The 20,939-nt window shown below is 39.2% G+C and overlaps 2 protein-coding genes across 5 annotated transcripts in view; both read left to right on the top strand.

The window, feature by feature from the left end:
- The first annotated feature begins 21 nt into the window (after nucleotides 1-21).
- Nucleotides 22-6,034, top strand: LOC5504662 (N-alpha-acetyltransferase 60). Its single transcript, XM_032373000.2, has 5 exons — nucleotides 22-277; nucleotides 1,478-1,607; nucleotides 1,861-1,957; nucleotides 2,491-2,725; nucleotides 3,331-6,034. The coding sequence occupies exons 1-5, from the start codon at nucleotides 174-176 to the stop codon at nucleotides 3,473-3,475; spliced, it is 711 nt and encodes a 236-aa protein (XP_032228891.1). The 5' UTR covers nucleotides 22-173; the 3' UTR covers nucleotides 3,476-6,034.
- Nucleotides 6,035-7,847: 1,813 nt separating this feature from the next.
- The window catches only part of LOC5504674 (ankyrin repeat and fibronectin type-III domain-containing protein 1), a 55,652-nt gene continuing 42,560 nt past the window's right edge, over nucleotides 7,848-20,939 (top strand). The window contains exons 1-3 of one of the 4 annotated variants that reach the window (XM_048720375.1): nucleotides 7,848-8,743; nucleotides 8,985-9,074; nucleotides 18,488-18,663. In XM_048720375.1, the coding sequence (XP_048576332.1) occupies nucleotides 8,640-8,743; nucleotides 8,985-9,074; nucleotides 18,488-18,663 (370 nt within the window). In that variant the 5' untranslated portion in view covers nucleotides 7,848-8,639. Of the gene's footprint in view, nucleotides 8,744-8,984; nucleotides 9,075-14,564; nucleotides 14,701-18,487; nucleotides 18,664-20,939 lie in introns of those variants that run through there. The other 3 variants (XM_048720374.1, XM_048720379.1, XM_048720376.1) reach the window with 3 other exon arrangements.

Consider the following 20,939-nt stretch of genomic DNA (forward strand, 5'->3'; position numbering starts at 1 on the left):
AGATCGCAGTCGATAACATTCCGTAGCCTATACTCGGTCCCTCACGGCGAAATCAAAATGGCGTCTTTCAAGATGTAGTTGTTTTCAGGGGCATTTTCCCTATACTCTGGTGTTTTCCCTTGCCTTTTAATGGCCTAATATTTTGCAGATCGTTTAGAAATTTGTGATATTGGATGACAACTAAACTGGGGCTGTTAAACGATGTACAATTTCGCTTTCTTTGCCCAGATGATATTGACGAAGTCAAACGGCTATGCCGGGAATGGTTTCCAATCGAGTGAGTATATGGTTAAAAAAGTGTCGTAGATTAAGCGGTATCTGTCTGTATACTAACCAGACTCAAAAACGATGTGATACAGCTAGTGTGTAAATATTTTGTGCTTTTGTCCTGGCATTTTGGCGTAAACTTCGTATTCTTTCCGTAACAAAATTGAGCTGTCAAAACATGTTAAAACAAGATTTATTTGGTTTTGCGATGTGTACACCAGAGCTCTTGGCCTGAGCAACGTTGGATTGATTGAAACATTTGTCCGTGTTATAAAGTTTCCTTGATAAATTGTATGTTTTTAAGTAAGATAAGGTAGTGACCTATTATCGGACGGTGCCCTATTATCGGACACTCGAAAAAAAATCCTGAATAGCTCAAACAAATAGGAAAACTCGCCGAAAAATGACCCATCGAGACGAAGAGACAACATTCAGAAAACATGTATTTCAAAGCTTTTTACGAGGTGTTTATTGTTTCACAAAACTAGAAATAATTTACTCCCACACACCGCAAAATGGGGATTGAAATCCTCTCTTTAACTTGAATACACAAGGATGAAAGAAAGCTGTAAAATAATCCAAGATCTACTGATCGTCGAATCCGCCATTTGTTGTAAATTTTAGCCATCGCCATGTGAAAGCACATTTCGCTGTGCAGTTTGTCACGCGTTAAATGAATCACTTGCTACAGCGGAGAAAGTTTCTTAAACTAAATTCTATCATGACTTTTGTACATTTAGTAAACAATTATTGCCTGCCGTATTTAAGTGAAAATGAAGCATGATTTTCCCGTTATTTTTTGCGAAGAAACCTGCTGTCCGATAATAGTGCTAGGGTGTCAGACAATAGGTAAGAGCATCCGAACATCCGGGCTTCACAACACTTCTTACTCCCAAATTTAACTACATAATTTTTTTTTCTCCCAAATTTAACTACATAATTTTCATTATCTAGGGGGAATTATTAATTTTTAATAGTCAGTGATTTCTAGCTGTGAAACCTAAGATTCAATTGTGTGTAGTACGCAATATATTTTAGCGTAAATCTTAAGTGTCGAGGTAACATGACCTTATAGTAATTATACTCTATGTACGGAACACAATTATTTTTTGTTTTCTACATTTGCAAAAGCTTGCACTTGCATTCTTGTTTTTATGCAGTTTTTCAACCAGTTTATTAAAATTATGACCTCTTTTCCCTGTAAAATCAGATATCCAGATACTTGGTATAAAGAGATAACATCAAATCCAAGATTCTTCTCACTAGCTGCTACGTACTGTAAATCAATTATTGGCCTTGTTGTAGCTGAGGTTAAACCAAGGGGAAACTGCAACAGAGAGGTATATTTATATTTGTAGATATTGGCTTTGAAGCAGGGAACGATTTACTGGCAATGTATAAAGCTCTGGCCATACAAAATTTAAGTCTGACAAATTGCGTTTCATTTGACCATAAAATAGTATAATTTGCACCAAATTCAAACATGGTGTTCAAATTTTGAACTCAAGTTTGCCAACTTGCATTCACTTGCATATTGATGCATGTCCTATCAAGGAAATCATTTTTTTTTTATTGCTTGTGTTTGCTTTATAGGATGCAGGCATTCTGGGCTGCAGCTACGATGATGATTTTCAAGTTGCCTACATCTTAAGTATTGGGGTTGTTGAAGGCTATAGAAGGCACAAAATAGGTACAGCTAGCACTTACATAAATAAAAATCTTTTGTGAATATTCACAATGTAAATACCTGTGTTTACAACAGTAGAAGTCGATTCCTGGCAGAACTGGAATAAAAATAATTTAATAAAAAATACCATTAAAATTATAGTTTTTTGATCAGTTCCGCAATATAAAGAGAGCTGACTACAGTTAGCTAAGATCCCAGTTCCAACATAATATACACATTCTTCCAATAGGCCATTCCAGCTATAAGCTTGTGTGGGCACTCGACATGGAAACCTACCTCAACTGCCATTGCAGCACACGCTTTGTTTGGTGCATGCTGCATTCTGGTAGTTGAGGTAGGTCAAAATGGTTAATGCACTCACAAGCTTATAGCTGGAATGGCCTATTGCCTTACACACAAACTTGATATAAAACAAATGGGAACTGTAGGTCACTTGGCTTATGGCAGGTGTAAACTAGTATTGGAAGTGAAACTGGTCATATCTAAATGTTCCTGATAATTAAAATAATAAAATTATCAATTTTACTATTTCATAGGATCCCTACTACTCGACAGTCTGTTGTCAAATCTGACCACACCAGAGCGGCATTCCTGCAAAGCTATCTATTTGCATGTCTTAACATCCAACATGGCAGCCATGAGGTTTTACGAGAGCCGCTGCTTCCAGAGGTTCCGATTCCTGCCCCTGTACTACTCCATCAATGGTGTTCATCACGATGGCTTTCTCTATGTTCTGTACATCAATGGTGGGGAGCCACCCTGGACTCTTGCATATCCTTTACACACTTTGCAGTGACAGTAGATCATCTAACAACTTTCATTACAGTGCCACCCATAAAACCATGAACACATTTACACACTTTGCAGTGACAGTAGATCATCTAACACCATTCATTACAGCGCCACCCATAAAACCATGAACACATTTACACACTTTGCAGTGACAGCAGATCATCTAATAACTTTCATTACAGTGCCACCCATAAAACCATCAACACCGGATGTGTATGGAATCTGGGTTCCAGCCAATCACTCACAAGATATTTAAACATGGAAACATGTCTCATTAATTATTAAAGTCTGAATTCTCGTGTCTGATTCATCAGAACAGAAAAAAAACATTCCACACATATTTTAGGTGTTCACTGTTTTACTGTAGCACTGTTATAACAGTTTGATAAATTTTCCAAATAATTATTTGTTTTATATTTTTGTTTTTGATAACCTTGGGGTCACCCTAATTTTCGAAATTGAGCTTAAAAGTATATGTTTTCTTACTATATCTTTTTTTATCTCAGAATTAGTGTCTGCACTTTCTAATTTACTGATCATGCTACTTTTGTTTTATTGCTTTTTTTTTTCTTAACAATGCTCACTGATGCTCTTAGTTATGCTGGTTCAAAGCTCATCCAACTCCAGCCATGTAAGCTCCCAATGTACCTGCTCAACTCTCTCTATCATTTCTTTGCCTGGTTTGCTCCTGTACAGAGTGTGCGGGATTCCTGTGTCAGGACAATGTGACACCCACCAGCTTGCTCCTGTCAGATCATGCCAACTCTGGTATTAGAACCACATGGACCCTGTCATTTAACTGATTCACTCAACTTTGGGCAAAGCCAGCATGCAAGTACTCTGGGTACCAGAGGCTCCAAGCTTCGTGGGGCAACAATTTGAGAGAAGCGAACGAGCCTCTGGTGCAACGATTGCCAGCCTCACTATGGTGATAGCGATGTCACAGATTTCTTGACAAACCAGTTTCACAGCCACACAAATATGACCTGTCAAAATGTTTGCATTTGTGCTACACGTTAGTTCTACATGCCCGTACAAGTTTCGCATCGATATGGCAATACCTTGTGGATACAGTGAACTCTGCAAAAACAGTATTTAATCAAAATAATTTTAGTTCAGTGTGCAGCAATAATACATCGAAGCGTGTTCTACTCAGTACAATTTTTTTTCTGAAACTAAGGCTATAAAGTTTGTAGAGCATTTCTCAAGCTGATTGTTCATTCGGACACAATTAAACCCTGTCTGTTATTTGCATAAACTGGACAAATCAGGCCATAGCAGGGGGTGGGTCACCAGGGGCTGTGCCTTCCCCCCCCCATATTTTTCAAAATTATAAAGAAATGACCAGTAGGGGCGTGGCTGTGCAACCCATTTATTTTTTAATGTTTCTGTATCATGCACCATCCTCCAGGCCCGGGAAACGACTAAAAGATTTGCCGCTTATTCACTGATCATCAGCTTAGCTGAAATGATTTTGTTTGTATACGTTTTCCCAAGAGAAAACAGGTTTGATTGTAATGGAGACTATCCTCCAAATAGGGAATACTAACTACAATAGCAACTTTTATTGAACAATCAACGGCGTAGTAGAAATCTTGTATGAATACATTAGCACCATAGTGAGGCTGACAATCCGTTGCACCAGAGGCTCGTTCGCTTTGCTGATAACTTTTTGCCACAAAGCATGGGGCCTCTGGTACCCAGGGTAGCATGCAAGGCTTATGCAACAAGACATGGATGTGATGGCAGCTTCCTCCTGTGTTTATATCATCAGCTGATACACGACTCCCGCATCAGGAATCACTCAACTTAAGCGTATAGTAGTAAGACAGGATAGTCATACAAGTTAAGTAGTACAGATAGGGGACTTGCGCTAAGAGATCACATGACCTTTTTGGGTGGCAAATTAAAAACAAAATAATCAAACAAAAAAATCAAAAAAGGCGCCTGTCACACATAAGAGAACGACGAAAAAAAATAAAATCTTTAAATGAAACTAAACTCTTTCTGGAAAAAAAAATTTATTTCGTAAGCGCTGAATAAGTTGCTTTGTGTTGCTGTGATTTTGCCACTAAAAGCCTGAGCGCACGCTGGTTTGCCACCCAAACAGTCACGTGATCTCTTAGCGCACGTCCCCTATTGTGCAAGCATTTAGTGTTGCACTGGTGACTATCTTACTGCTGGTCTGTCTCCCTTGCAGCCATTCTGAACTTGTCATGCTAAGCAGCCCTTGGGCCTACTGGGATGGCTACAAGGGAGACTAAACTCTGGGGTATGAAATATATTTTCATCCTGATTATTCACTTAACTATTACTGAGGGGGTGCACTGTCATAGTTACCATAGTTACCATTTAATGATCCTTCAATAAGAAATTACCCATTTTTTGGCAGCCAGGAGAGGGGAGGTGCAAGCACTCAGTTTTAGTGATGGGTAGGTAGGAAGCATAAGTTTGAAGAATTACTCAAAATGGTACCATTTACCAGCCAAGATGTTTGATTCGTGTTCACATGGATATACTGGTGTGGATAATCTTATATGCTTTCCCAGGATAACTTGACAGTAGTATGCACTTTCAACAAATATAGGATATAATATATATATATATATATATATATCTCTTTGGCAGAGTCGATTTCCAGTTTTTGGTGTATTGTATTCATGCAGTTCTGGTACGAGATCGCGACAGTTTGGGCTTTTTTATTCTATAAGATATGGGATATATATATATAGGATATGAAATTTTTATGTTGTTTTGATGATTGAGATTATTAGGGTACACACCACCCCACTAGAAACAAGAAAGGCACACCCATGCCAATACAAGTATTTACACCAAATGTCTGAACATGAATGATACATCTCACTAGATTTTCTCCAAATGCAATTTTCGTTGCAAGCTTTTTCATCAATTCTAAATGGAACGGTGGCTTCTGGTTCTTGTCACGTTGGCTTTTCCATTTTGCCTTTTCGCTTTAGGTTTTTAGGAATATTACTATTTTTTAAAGCTTAAATATCACGTTTACCACTTTTTCTGGCATGTGAATTTTATTTATTATTTTTATATCCTGGTGGGGGGGGGAGGGGATGCAAGAGGCTGTCACACTCCATAGATTTGCGATAAGGTAATAGCACGTGACAAACGCCAGAAATTGGTGTAACGAGCGAAAAATAGGACTGAGATAAATATCTCCCTTTTGTATATAATATGACGATTTTTATAAGAAAATTTGTTGTAAGACGTTTCTCAGTATAAAACAGTTATCAAGATAAGACACCGTTCTCAGGACCTTCAGAGTTTGATATAATTTACTTTGGGTATTTTACCCTGGCACTATGCAATTTTTTTTTTTTTTTTTTTTTTTGCAAGACAAGTTGCAAGAGGGAAGATTGCGTGTGTGGGGGGGTCTTTACACTTTTTCGACTGCATACCTGCGACCGCACTATGTATTTCGTGAAAACCGCACAAAACAAATGGATACCACGGCCGGAACCAAGGAGCAGGAAAGCCAAAACATTAGTACGAAAACTAAAAAGTGTACGTGTGACAGGGCCTTAAAAGAAAATACCGCCTTGGTGGCCCAGGGTGAAAGCGCCCACCATCTGTGCCCACTCCTAGCTACGAGAAAGCTTTTAATTGGTGAGAAACCAAACGGTGAAATCGAAAGGTGAGGTAGAAATACGATGGACGCGTGGCAGTGCTTAAATTATACCACCCATGCCGGGGCCAGAAATTCCAAATGTGTGTGTAGGGGGGATGGGAGGGGGCAAGGGTTTCAAGGAAGGAGGACCGGATTTATTGTCCGTAGATGTCCTTACATTTCTTGTCATTTTTATATCAAATGTCTGAAAATGGCCAAGGCCCGCTCGGCCCACCCCTAGATACGTCCCAGTGCCATGGATCTTTTTTTCTTATAGATGGCCTCGTTCTAGTTTTTTGTTGTTGTTGTTGTTTAAAAGCACAGTTACAAGTGTTGACTATAAAGTAGTTTTCAAAAACACGTGAAATATCTTGCTTTTGGTTTATTTAGTACTAATACACTGTAGTCGGAGTGGTCCCATAAGTGGGGGGGAGAGGGGTGAAAGTTGGGGAGGAGGGGTGGGTAGTGGTTTCAGGGGGGAGGGGTGGCTGGTGGTTTCATGATGGAGAGGTGGGTGGTGCGCTATTTATGAGAAAGCAGGGTATAACCTAGGTTTTTATCCACGGGATTTTTAACTGTTCAGCAAATTTGTTGTCGATTGGATATGTACCGCTTGACACCCGTTTTTTTTTTTTTTAAAACGTTCATATATAAAGAAACATCCGCTCAGAAATCAAAAGGGGCCCTTTCCGCCGCCCCTGTACGCCGACGAAACAACAAGATTCACAAGACGCATATGCGCCATTTGTTGTCGGTATAGGGCGCACTTGAGTCGCCTCGCTTGGGACGATTCCAGACGCTCCGTACGCGCTTTTGCACTTGAGAGTGCATCGCAGTGATATCGATAGAGGTAGATGACAGGCAGGAATTTTTGATAACAGTTTCTTCTAGACTTTTCTTACACGTGTTAAAACTGAGACAAAGAAGTTTCGGACCAACCGAGAAAGGGAGAGGAGATAGCTGATGATCCACCTCTTTACATGTATAATGCGTCCATTAAATTCTTTACTTTTCGACAACATAAGAGGATTTTCTTAAGTGGTTTAAAATGAAGCTCAGAGCGTCACTCGTCCATTCTATTCCACTAGATCGAACTAACCAAAGGACCTCTCTCAGCCCCTGGTTTCCAGGGTAGTTTCCAAACAGCCAGCCTATATTACTGTGATGGAAAGTATTTTCGGTTTAGAGAGTGAGAATTGATCTGATTAAGCCACTTTCGGGTAATTTTAAAGAAATGCCACATTTAAAAAAACGTTATTTTCGTTCAAAGGATGTATTTGATTGTTACTTGAGAGAAACGGCACGCGTCTAAACTTGAATCCCCGCCGTTGCTTTATTGGAACTTCTATCCGGGCGAAATCACAAAATTGTTTATATTCCCCGGTTCAAGTGCGTTCCTGCTGCGATATGCATGGGCATAATTAACCATTTGCAACGCCTGTTTTTTTTCATCAGTATATGTTTAGTATTCACAAGGAAATTCAATAAAATGAACAGCAACAATGTAATACTTTTACCTCCTCCAGAAACGTGTGAACAATAGAGTGTGCAAGAACATCAAGAATGTAAAAACCATGACGGGAGGAAAATCGCTTTTATTTGTTTAGCATCGCATTTTAGTCACGCAGTGTTCAGCCAATCACGTCGCCGGAAGGGTCGCCTCATTTCCATGCCGGCTACGAAGTGTTTCTAAAATCCCATTTCAGAGCGTTTGAAGGGTTCGGAGGCGTAATATATGGCAATATTCACGTCCGACAAGCCTTGATCCCCTTTATATAATTCAGAAGAGACTCGTGGGTGACATTTCACGCTCAAGAGGCAATTTTTGGATGGTTGGTCAAGCGTTTTTTTGGTGCGAATGCACTGGCTTTTACAGCGCGCGAGTTTTGAGTTGATAAATTGTTACAAGCAGTTGCCTCTAACCTACGGTTGGTATCGGGAAGTTTGGAATTTTGAAGAGTTGACAATCACTCGAAGGCTTTACTGGATGGATTTTGCGTGTCGAGTGTGAAATGGTGGACTTAGGAGGATATAACGTGAGCTTCGTGGGTTGTGTTTGTCGAGATTCTTCACTGAAGTCGAGACTCGTACAATTTTCAGCTGTTGGATGCACTTTCATTGCTCTGCGTTGTTGTCCAAGATAGACACTGCGCGGCGTAATATTACGACGTTTTTATTGCTGCTTTTAAAGCCCAAGTAGACTTAACTCCCAGTGCTAAAGCGGTTAAAGGTTTACAAGCTAAAAGGCACTAGATGGCGAGCAAAACATCAACTGATTCAATACCGAAAGACAGTACTACAACCAACACCACTACGAATTCGAATGGGCCAGAGCAAAATGGTACAAATATTACAAAGTAAGTATTTCATTTCTTACTCTGTCCATTAAAGTCCCTGATGTTTCCTAAACGCAAAATTCTGCCCGCTAAAGCTTTCGTTTATAAATACTGTCAAGCTAGTCTATGTTTGTTGTGAAAATAGAACTCTATGGTTCATTTGAGTGCCGTGTGTAATTGTACTTCATGTCGTAAATTTAAATGCGAAGCTATATAATATTGAAATCATTCCCCATTGATTGGTGACATTCTGGGTTTGTAGATCCCGAGGTATCGCGTCGAGCGAGAATCAAAGAGAGTCAGCCGATATTGTTAGCGATCCCCGTGCAATACAGGCTACGGTGGGAACGAGGTAAGTGACTCAACTCGATTTTTGCTTTGAACCTACTTGCGGTCAGTGTCAACTTTCGCCTGTAACCAAAAACCTTGTAGAGTTTATTGTCTAGGTTTTCACTCAGCGGTTTAAAATTTTCCAAAGGATAGCCTTGAAAACACTGGGAACTGTTGCGAAAATCACGAAAAGTGTTTGGGTAATGATTAAAAATTAATGCCCAATCAGTGGTACTTTAGCCAGCGCCATATGCGCATCTTGATCGAACATTCAATCGAACGCTTTCTGAAATGTATTCTATACAGTTGTGCGCGAGATGTTTAAAATTCATTAAACGAATTACAATATACTTAGTGATGCGAACCTAAAAGATTTCGCAAATGAGATCTTATAAAATTCGCTCATTAGTATCTGTGTACGAAGGCTGTCATGTTGTTTTTATGATAGTTTTTGTTTTGTTTACTTTTGAAAAGAGGCTATCAGTTTGCCTTGTGTTTTGTTGTCACTTCACGGGGGATAAGTACAGAATAGGAGTTGTATATTCTAATTGGTAACAACCTCTATCTGATCATGAAAACTTAGATCTCCATGACTGGGCTTTTAATCTGTCGTAGTCAAATGCGGTCAACTGCAGAACAAAAAATGAGATCGATCCAGAATTGTTATCGGTTCTTATCCCTCATTTTGGAAAGTAATAACGTTCCTTTTCAATATAGGAAAGTCGATTAAAAACGCAGCTCGGATATTTTTATATTAAATCATAATCAGTTGTAGCTGTTATTAAGGCCTGTTACAATTAAAGAATCCCAATGGTTTCCATAGATACATGCTTTTTCATGATTTTATTTTCTCAAGGCAATGTATTTTTTTTATGAAAATTCACTTCATAGTTTCAAGTTATTATTGACTGATTCATACAGATAATTATTTAGTTGTTTTAGCAGGAGGTGGGTGGGGGTGGAGGGATAGAAATATACTGTAAGCCCAATTTACTGTTATGCTTGTTTTAGCACTCGCCTCTTAAAAGCATCCCCCCTTCAAATAAGCCTCCTAAGAAGGAGAATGGTGGTATTCTAGTGCCATAAAACCCAACTTATCTCAGGCCCGTAGCCAGGGGGAGGATCAGAAGAACCACCCCACACAACTTGAAGGTATATCCTGACGAAGGAAAATTGAGTACCACTGCAAGCTAGGACGAGCTACCTACCCCCCCCCCCTCCCCCTCACCCCCCTGTTCAAAATCCTGGCTACGGGCCTGTATCTCCAATCTTAAAGAATACCAATCATGCTTTCACTTCATGCTCCTGCTCAATGCTGAGTCACACAAAGCATCCATTTCCATCCACCAGTTCAGGGGAGTAACTAAGATATTTTCAATTAAATATCGCGAGTAACATATGACTTCATTTGTAGATTTTTGTTTTGCAGTTTCCTTGCGAATTAACCATTGTATTTAAATGATAAACAATTACAAAGGAGTGTAAATCAACATTCTTAACAAGTTATTAATATGCTCTAAACTTAGATTAGATATCTATATATTGTTTTTGACTTTTGACATTGCACACATACTTATTTGAGGGAAATCTGAATCTCAAATAACTCCACAGCTTTAAAAAAAACTTTTGAATTAGCGCCCCCTTATGCCCCAAAATTGTATACTGGAAAAGCTCTACCTAACTCTTTTAAGCCTCCCTCTAGATCTTACCACCCCTGCCCACACTAAGATTTTAAAAAGTGATTCTTACTTGATTTAAATGGTCCCCAAATGTTACCAGTTATGTGAAGATAAGTGTCATGTACACTTATCTATTGCATCTTATTAGAAAGCACTACAAACACAAGGCAACAGCAGGGGTGGGGCAAATTCCCCCATCCCCCCATCCCCCCAATATTAAACAAATATATTTAAGTAATGCTCCATGTAAGAACTAGGCAAAGTCCATTTGTCCTGTGGCATAAAAGCTTTATTATAGCTTTCCCACATAGGATCCCTTTTATACCAAACATACATGCAGGACATATAGAAGATAGTAAGATTTTGAAGAAATTGTGTGAAATATGTCCTTTGCTATATACCTTACAGGTGATTTTTTCTGGTGAACCAATCAGAGGAAGCCAGAACAATTGCTGTTAGTTGTCTTATATTTACAAGGTTCCCCACATAAATTTTACCTGAAAAGCTGGATCAGACATAGTAATTAACCCTATAACCAAAGTATTAAAAAAAATATTATGATTCATGTTGTGTTATGTGTATCTTATGCTATAATGTTTTGTCTTGGCCAATCAAATTTCTTAAATAAACAAAGGCATTTTTGACAGCGTGCATTTGACATTGGGTTGCCTAGTTCTTACACGGGGCATTTAAGTAAAATTACCAGTAGGGGTGTTGCTGTAGCCTGATAGCCGGCTCTCATTATGGTTTATTCGGAAATGTTAATATTCGAAAATAAAACATTTCTGAATACCCCACAATGAGAGCCGGCTAGCAGGCTAGTGTTGCTGTTCCCCCATTATTTTCTTGATGTTTCTTCACCCCCCTTGAATATTTTAAGGCCACATGCTACATCTCTGAGTTACCTAGTTTTCTAGTGCTTTGTTATTAAAAAAGGGTTGAAGCATTCAGGGGCTTTTTGATGGCGGTCAATTTTTAAATTTGATTGGGAGGTTTTTACCCTGGAGCTAGTTGCCTCCATATTCACATCTCTTGGATGTCGCTTTTGTCAAGAATTACTTGTTATTTTTATTTTATTATTTTTTTTTTAGGCTTGCTCCATTTTTTTTTTATTAATGACCTGGTTAATGCCCAAAATGTTATCCCAGTTCAAAAAATGAGTTCACAATCTTCACCAAGCTTTTAAACCAACTACCAAAAATTTATTTTGCCATTTTTGATTTTAGATAAATGAATGGGATATTTATTATATCATAACACATGCAACTGTGAAGACCCCGAATCTTTTAGTAAGACAACAAAAATGTAAAAAATATGTACCATTTGATGTAAAAGGAAAAAAAAACATATGTAAAATAATATTCGACCCAATTACAACTTAACTAAATCATTGAGCAGTAAGAAATTAAACAAGAACAATTCAGGCAAATACTTCTGTACACTTCTTTCGCTGTTCTGGATAAAAATGTGACTTGCAACTGCTAAAAGCATTATGTGTGATCATCTTACATTTTATTTGAGGGTTGTGCTTTTGTAAGCGAGTGCTTATTTAACACTCTTGCCTTATTGGGCCGCTTATTCGAAGTGGAAAGCTTTTAGAAGCTGCTGTTCTTTACTTCATACCTAATCAGTGAGTGTGGTACATAATTTGTTGTGTAGCTGAAGAATACCCATGCTCTGAGACTGCAGATGCTCGCAAGTGCCGGACCCTTACCATAAAAAAAATATTAGAATTATATATTTCCAAACTTTGATTCTGCTGATTGCAAACTCGTACCCTTTGGCTACGAGTCAAGCGTACGGAGATTATAATGTAGTTTTTCTTTCGCCCCCTTTGCCCCTCTCCCTTAAGCCGCTATGCAGGCTAATTATAATTGGAAGCTTTATTTCTCTTCATTTCTTTACTATTACAAAACCCGACATTTTTTTCTGTCCGGTTGTCAGAACGCAAAATGAACGAAGACGAAAATGAAATGCACCTGAAATATCGAAAATTGGCAGGGCCGTAGCAGGGGGTGGGGCACTGGGGGCACGTGCCCCCCAATATTGTCAAAAATTATAAGAGAATGACCAGTAGGGGCGTGGCTGTGCCCCCCATTTTATTCTAAATGCTTCTGTACCGTGCCCCCCAATAATTGAGGCTTGCTACGGCTTCGTACGGACACTGCCGCCTCTGTTAGGCGATCGTTGATTCCATTTGGAATCAACTAATCATCATCAATGCACGCTAGCCTGCGAGCCGGGTCTCCTGTATGTTTTCGTTGTTCAGGATACCTGTGACGCACAAAAAAAATCAAGAGCGGGGATGGCGAAAGGGAGAAGAGCTTTTTTGCTCGCCACAGGAATCCCGCCACCCTTAGAACAGAAATTTCCGAATTTAACCCACTAGAGAGCTGGCTAGCAGGTCACTCGCTCGTGAATTACACACAGATACTGGGGCTCCTCTTTGCGCGCCAAGACTAAGGGCGCGTTTTTTTACTCGTGATTCCGGAATGAGAATGCTTAGAATAGTAGAAGCGCGCGTTCGTTTATCCGGGTTCCCATTCTGGAATGGAATGAAGGCCATTCTACCCATTCTGCTACCTGTAGCAGAATGACTCGAATGCCATTCTGAAAATTATCTACCAGCCATTCCCATTCCAGAATAATAGGAAAAAAAACGCGCCCTAAATCAAAGTGGAAAAAGCTAACGGATTGGTATGACTAGAAAAACTACAGACAAGCTGTAGAAAATGACTAGATGGTCTGCGAAGGCGTGATCGAATCAGAAGAATAAGTCAACATAGATTTGAAGTGGTATAACATACAATTTAGCCTTGTGTTGATTTATTTCCCGATAGTTGAACGGAGCCAGTTAAACTGGCCTCCCATAAGTTAACCTATAAACAACATCATACTGCATAGGGAAGTTTGTTGAGCTTAACGTTAAATTATTATGTAATCGATAGCACTGATAATATAATATGAATAAAGATAATAATGGATTAAAAAAATCGTCTTGCATGATATTGTTTTTATACAGGTGGAAACTCCCTGTGCGTAAAAGGACTTAATTATGGCGACACTTCAAATAGGGAAACCTGTTTTCGAAACTAATTGATCCTTGGTAATAGATTTTTGTGAATACTGCTCGTTGTACGTTGATTGAGGTCTTGAGGGGTTTTAGATTTAGCAACCCCCATATAAACGCCTACGCCAATACAAAAGTGTAATATATGCATACTTATTTAGTAGTAGGTTTTTCATAAGAAATGTCCAGTTTCTGATAAAAGGGATCGCTTGCATTATGTTTAAGGGATTCTGTGTTTTGCATTACTAGATTATCCTCATTAAAATATGAACGCTATGATTTTTTTTGATTCACAAATGACGCGTTTTCGTATTCCTTGTTTCTTTTGTCCGTGGCATTACGTCACAGGATGTTTCACTATTAACTAAAACAACACTTGAGTAACTACCAAGTTAGTTTGTTAGTAATTACGCATAGCAAGCATAAGCACATCGATTTTCTTAGAATACGAAAACGTTATCAACCTTAGCCCCAAAATGCATCGGTTATGTAAAAGAGTAAAAAACCGGTCCCATTAACTTCCATTCAAAAAGCAATGAAGCCACAACTTGTAAAAGTGCCTTTAAGTTAGCAAATTATTAAAAAGCGTCAAATGTCCAATGTTAATTTACAATTTTTTTCTATTCAAAGGCAAAGTTTCGTATGTTGATCAAGTCTATTACATTCATGACTTGGTAATTTATAAATCGTACAGTTCAATGACGTCATTACAGGACCATTAAAGTACGTAAGTTGTTTATTGAAAATGTGCTTTAGTTGGCCATCTGGGGCACACGTGACTCTCTTTATGAAACCGGAAGGTTCCGCAAGAGCCTCGTCTTTATTCTCTTGCTGTCACTTGATCAGAGATGTACAACTTTGGTCTATTATTGAACAACTGTTGTTCGCGTTTGATTAAGGTAAATACGTTTCTGTACGATAAACACGCCAAATTTAGTGCTTCCAAAATGTTGCAAAAATACAGTGCGCTGTATATTGTCAGTACCGCATTGTTTCCCTTGCTCTGCTCTCCCATGGCGTCTTGTGTTTCTCTCAGATTGCGGATTCACTTTTGAGAGTATTCAGACTTTTATAATGAATTTTATACCAAGTTTGTGGTATAAGTCTTATATTGTTTTATGCGGTACTAGCTGGCCTGCGATAGACCCCTTTTTAATTTCGATCAAAACGTGGTAGTGTTGTAAATTTGGAAAGTGTTATCATTTCATTTTAAGCAAATGGCTTAAAATGTACTGCTATTTATTTATTGCAAGTCTTTGAGTAGTTGATCGGGATATTAAAATATTTTTTCGTAAGCTCATTTTAAACCATAAATTTAAAAGAATAGAGACATAGCTGTTAAACGCGCTATTACCATACTACTAGACTTTCTCAAAGTCCGCTGGCCAGCTGTTTAGAAATTGGCTTCTGCTATACAACGCCGGATTTTTTTACTGATTATTGTGGAAAATACTTTTTAGATCGCGCCTTCTTATTAGGGAAAATCAAAGAGGGCGACTTTGGGCAATGTCTACCATACTACGTGACCGGGTAGCTTTATCTGCAATATTTGTAAACATTCTGGTCATTCGTGATCGTTGTGCGCCTGCAAGCGTAACGTATGCATCGCGGCGATCTTTTTGTCTTATCATTTGGCCTCATATTCAAAGTATTTACTAGTCCTTGACCTAGTTCTTGACTAATCGCGTTTTGAGATAAAGTTTTTGTAATTTTTTACTTTGTCGCTGTCTTTGCCTTTGTGATTAGTTCTTTTGGCTTTTGATCATTGCGGTCGCACGGACAATATTAGCTGCACTGAAATGGAACATCCAGATGAGATTAATGCACTCATATAATTAAAAGAACTAGCCTGGCGAGATTTGCAAGACTAACGTTTTGGTTTTTTGTAACGTTTTGGTTTGTTGTGATAAATATTCACCCTTCCACCTTCCCTTATTCACTAGCAGGCTCGTCCCTTTTGCTTCCATTAATCACTTTGTGTCTCCGTGCTAGCATAGGAAGTGAAGTGAAAAGGCCAATTTTCTCTGTATTTCTCTGGAAAGCCTTGTATACATGGATAACAAAGTAATGGTCGAAACATTACTCCTTTTTGAAAAGAACCTTTAATAAGAACGTCCAGCCTGAGATTTCACCAAATTATCATGCTAAGAACATGCTGAGGCTCGAATAGCAGCGAAATATTTTCTTTTTAGTGTGATGTATTTTAAAATGCAGAATCAAATTGTCTTGCCAATAACAACCTTGAATATTATTTCTATTAGTTATTTCTTCTAATAGTTCATTGGGTATTTTTATATACTTAAAATTAAAGAACATTTTAATAAATTTTTTAGCCCAGCTCATCTGAAAATTAGACGTTCTTATAAGAAAGGGTAATTCCAATAATCCACGACTCCTACCGAACCCACAGGTTTCCCACCCGCGTCAGTGAAGGATTTCTAAGGACATACGAATTCACGCAAATAAACATCTATTAGTTATATCTTCATGCTCTATTCATGAAATAAACTTAGTTGGGATGTAGATGTATCCGTCTGTGGTGTTTTTTCTTCCCAAACAGCTCAATTTTACGAGTTTAGATCGATATAAGCTTGACCGAACCTATATTGGAAAATAGTTATTATTTTTCCATGGCAAAAAAATGATAAAGAGGGCTTTTTCGCGCAGTCGGGTGTCTCGTAGGATTGTAGACAGTGCAAAAGTAATCCACCGAGCGCACAATTATTTGATGGGTACGGAACCTAAAAGACAAAATACAAAAATTCATAAATTGTTGAAATTTCTTACATTTCTTACATTATTTAATCCGTTTCAGACTGCTTTTAGTTACACCGTCAAAAGAATTAATTTGAGCCAGCAGTTGGTTTCCCTGTCTCTTGCCAAAGCAATTGATTATGGGCTGATGTGTGCGGAAAATAGGTTCTTTCCTCTGTAAGGATGCCATTTTAACAAACAAATCAATAATTTATCCTAAAATTCTCCATGGTGGCCGGGAAGTTTTCTACTTGAGCCTTAAAAATAACGGTTTAAGTGCTTTGTTTTTTATATTAATTCTCTGCCATTACAGATGGCAGGACTTTCAGCGGTAAATAATTGTTAAATACTTCTCATTTGCTTGCTTTTCTTAGTGATCGCCTTGCATGGTTTGTCATACTAAATATTTTATTAAGTCTCGGCCATTTCAAATCACAATCAATATGGTGGCTACTTCTATCTATCTACTTGAAACTGAGTTTTAAGCGATTTCCAACAGGTGTTGATTGAAACACCAATTGTTATTAAAACAACTTAATCCACTGTTTTAGTTTGTATTCATTCATTTTGATGCGTGTTTGTTCCTTCTTGCCTTTCTGTCTACATTTTAAATTTAGCTTAGCAACTTTAATAACTACAGATTAACTTTAATAACTACAGATTTCGCAAGCCACCAATGACACTGACATTTAGTAACTAAGGGCGTTTCTTTTTTTTTCAATACTATTTCTTTTGTATAGAGCTGCTGAGGACGCAGGCTCGAGAAACAGGCACGCCAAATGAGAAATTGAGGGGGGGGGGGGGGCAAAATACTTGTTTTCCTCCAACCGCAATCTCCCTACAATGTTTTGAGGTAGGCTATTAGTTTTCTCTTTATTCAGAACACACGAGGATAAAAGACTTGAACGTGAAAGTGAAAAGTGAAGTTTACCAATGAGTGGACTAAAGGACGTACGTGGGCGATTTAACTAAACTTAAAAAAAAAAGAAAAAGAGTTCGGCTGATGAAAAGCTAGATTATGTGTCTGACAGTCGAGTTGTTTTTATTCATATTTCATCTTTTCGTGACTAATGCACACACGTTGTTTGCAGAACAGACTGCTTGGAATTTGTAGGTTCCAATTGAACGCCCAAATTGTCTATTTGTACATTAAAGATGTTTCGATCGCCACCAAAGGTTTTAAAGACAACCTTCCCCAGGGTAACCTTTTTTTACCCATGTGTTTATAGATCGATTATGGCGCTGTTGTGGTGTTAATATTAGTTGCTAAGAATACACTGTTTTTCTTTCCTTGACGTCACTTGAGGTGGCAATTAGCCTCAATTGTGTCTGATAGAGGACAGATGAGTGAACATAACGGAGACATAACGTGAAAGTTAATTTCCTGACTTTGTGTCTTTGTGAATCAGTCTCCCTTTAAGTTACCTAAACGATTTTGTGTTGCTTTGTGGACTCGATCTAACTTATCAGGCTTTGCAGAAACGCCTGCATGAAGGCTTATGGCAAACCATTTCCATGATATCTCAGGTGTAACGCAGATTGACAACAAAGACTGCACGTGTAAACGAGAACTTGTGAAACTAATTTTCCCAGCTTGGATACGCTTCACTTGTTTATAGGTGCTGTGTCTAGCCTTTGAAAGAGCAGATGTATACCTCAGCAAATGAAATCGCTTTATAAAATCGACAGGGGCAAAACTCCATAAATCAATTTTATATGTCTGCAAATTGGAAGAAGCATGCAGAATGACCGTCACTGCAGTGAGTGTTCTCGAGTGAAAGAGTTCTCCAATCCAGCCGTGAATAATGAAAAGTGTCTTTAAATGGCGAGTGAAAGAACATTACTAATGGGACGATGCATTTTTATATGTCTCCCAGAATAGCGAATATGAGCTGCCAACTGAACCTTTTAATTCTGTGCTTTATTCTTTAGCCTGGAGAAGCCACATCCCCTTCGTAGCCCTGTCACCAAAAGACCCTCCTTGACTCGAGCGTTCACCGTCTCTGCCATCTCTATGGTTACGAACGACGAGGATCTTCCTCCTCCAAGAAGCCGTCGCCTCATGTACAAGGCTCCTCTAAGGCTCAAGTTCGCCCTCTCATCTAAGAGTAAGTGAACACAGTATGTATAAGGCTCCTCTAAGCCTCCAGTTTGCCCTCTCGTCTAAGAGTAAGTGAACACGGTATGTATAAGGCTCCAATAAGGCTCAAGTTCGCCCTCTCATCTAAGAGTAAGTGAACACAGTATGTATAAGGCTTCTCTAAGGCTCCAGTTCGCCTTCTCATCCAAGAGCAAGTGAACACAGTATGTATAAGGCTCCAATAAGGCTCAAGCTCGCCCTGTCATCAAAGAGCAAGTAAACATAGTGTGTATAAGGCTTCTCTAGGGCTCCAGTTCGCCATCTCGTCCAAGAGCAAGTGAACACAGTATGTATAAGGCTCCCCTAAGGCTCAAGTTGAGTAAGTACGCAGCTGCTTTGTCTCCTATTATCTTTGCTCTGCAAAGGAGTTCTTTTGTCTCTATTCTTCTCGATCTTTGTGTCGAAATTCGGATATTGTCCATTTGCCCAATCAAATTGCAGCTTGTAAGAGCTGCGTACTGGCCCCTCAAGTTCGCCCTTTCGTCTAAGAGCAAGTGAACACATTATGTATAAGGCTCCCCTAAGGCTCAAGTTGAGTAAGTACGCAGCTGCTTTGTCTTCTATTATCTTTGCTCTGCAAAGGAGTTCTTTTGTCTCTATTCTTCTCGATCTTTGTGTCGAAATTCGGATATTGTCCATTTGCCCAATCAAATTGCAGCTTGTAAGAGCTGCGTACTGGCCCCTCAAGTTCGCCCTTTCGTCTAAGAGCAAGTGAACACATTATGTGTAAGGCTCCTCTAAGGCTCAGGTTCGCCCTTTCGTCTAAGAGCAAGTAAACACATTATGTATAAGGCTCCTCTAAGGCTCACGTTCGCCCTCTCATCTAAGAGCAAGTGAACACATTATGTATAAGGCTCCCCTAAGGCTCAAGTTGAGTAAGTACGCAGCTGCTTTGTCTTCTATTATCTTTGCTCTGCAAAGGAGTTCTTTTGTCTCTATTCTTCTCGATCTTTGTGTCGAAATTCGGATATTGTCCATTTGCCCAATCAAATTGCAGCTTGTAAGAGCTGCGTACTGGCCCCTCAAGTTCGCCCTTTCGTCTAAGAGCAAGTGAACACATTATGTATAAGGCTCCCCTAAGGCTCAAGTTGAGTAAGTACGCAGCTGCTTTGTCTTCTATTATCTTTGCTCTGCAAAGGAGTTCTTTTGTCTCTATTCTTCTCGATCTTTGTGTCGAAATTCGGATATTGTCCATTTGCCCAATCAAATTGCAGCTTGTAAGAGCTGCGTACTGGCCCCTCAAGTTCGCCCTTTCGTCTAAGAGCAAGTGAACACATTATGTATAAGGCTCCTCTAAGGCTCAGGTTCGCCCTTTCGTCTAAGAGCAAGTAAACACATTATGTATAAGGCTTCTCTAAGGCTCACGTTCGCCCTCTCATCTAAGAGCAAGTGAACACATTATGTATAAGGCTCCCCTAAGGCTCAAGTTGAGTAAGTACGCAGCTGCTTTGTCTTCTATTATCTTTGCTCTGCAAAGGAGTTCTTTTGTCTCTATTCTTCTCGATCTTTGTGTCGAAATTCGGATATTGTCCATTTGCCCAATCAAATTGCAGCTTGTAACAGCTGCGTACTGGCCCCTCAAGTTCGCCCTTTCGTCTAAGAGCAAGTGAACACATTATGTATAAGGCTCCTCTAAGGCTCAGGTTCGCCCTTTCGTCTAAGAGCAAGTAAACACATTATGTATAAGGCTCCTCTAAGGCTCACGTTCGCCCTCTCATCTAAGAGCAAGTGAACACAGTATGTATAAGGCTCCTAAGGTTCAAGTTCGCCATCTCGTCCAAGAGTAAGTAAACACAGTATGTATAAGGCTCCTCTAAGGCTCCAGTTCGCCATCTCGTCCAAGAGTAAGTAAACACAGTATGTATAAGGCTCCTCTAAGGCTCACGTTCGCCCTCTCGTCTAAGAGTAAGTAAACACAGTATGTATAAGGCTTCACTAAGGCTCAAGTTCGCCCTCTCATCTAAAAGCAAGTAAACACGGTATGTATAAGGCTCCTCTAAGGCTCCAGTTCGCCCTGTCATCTAAGAGCAAGTAAACACAGTATGTATAAGGCTCCTCTAAGGCTCAAGTTCGCCATCTCGCCAAGAGCAAGTGAACACAGTATGTATAAGGCTTCTCTAAGGCTCAAGTTCTCCCTCTCGTCTAAGAGTAAGTGAACACAGTATGTATAAGTCTCATCTAAGGCGAAAGTTCGCCCTCTCATCTAAGAGTAAGTAAACACAGTATGTATAAGCTCCAATAAGA

Source organism: Nematostella vectensis, chromosome 12 (assembly GCF_932526225.1).
Source record: "Nematostella vectensis chromosome 12, jaNemVect1.1, whole genome shotgun sequence".
Classification (NCBI taxonomy): Eukaryota; Metazoa; Cnidaria; class Anthozoa; order Actiniaria; family Edwardsiidae; genus Nematostella; species Nematostella vectensis.

What these genes read in the sequence shown, in the direction of transcription:
- LOC5504662 (XM_032373000.2), top strand. Translation starts at nt 174, where the DNA reads ATGACAACTAAACTGGGGCTGTTAAACGATGTACAATTTCGCTTTCTT. An exon ending in CGGGAATGGTTTCCAATCGA is followed by an intron (nt 278 to 1,477) that starts GTGAGTATATGG and finishes CTGTAAAATCAG; the next exon opens with ATATCCAGATACTTGGTATA. An exon ending in CTATAGAAGGCACAAAATAG is followed by an intron (nt 1,958 to 2,490) that starts GTACAGCTAGCA and finishes ACTATTTCATAG; the next exon opens with GATCCCTACTACTCGACAGT.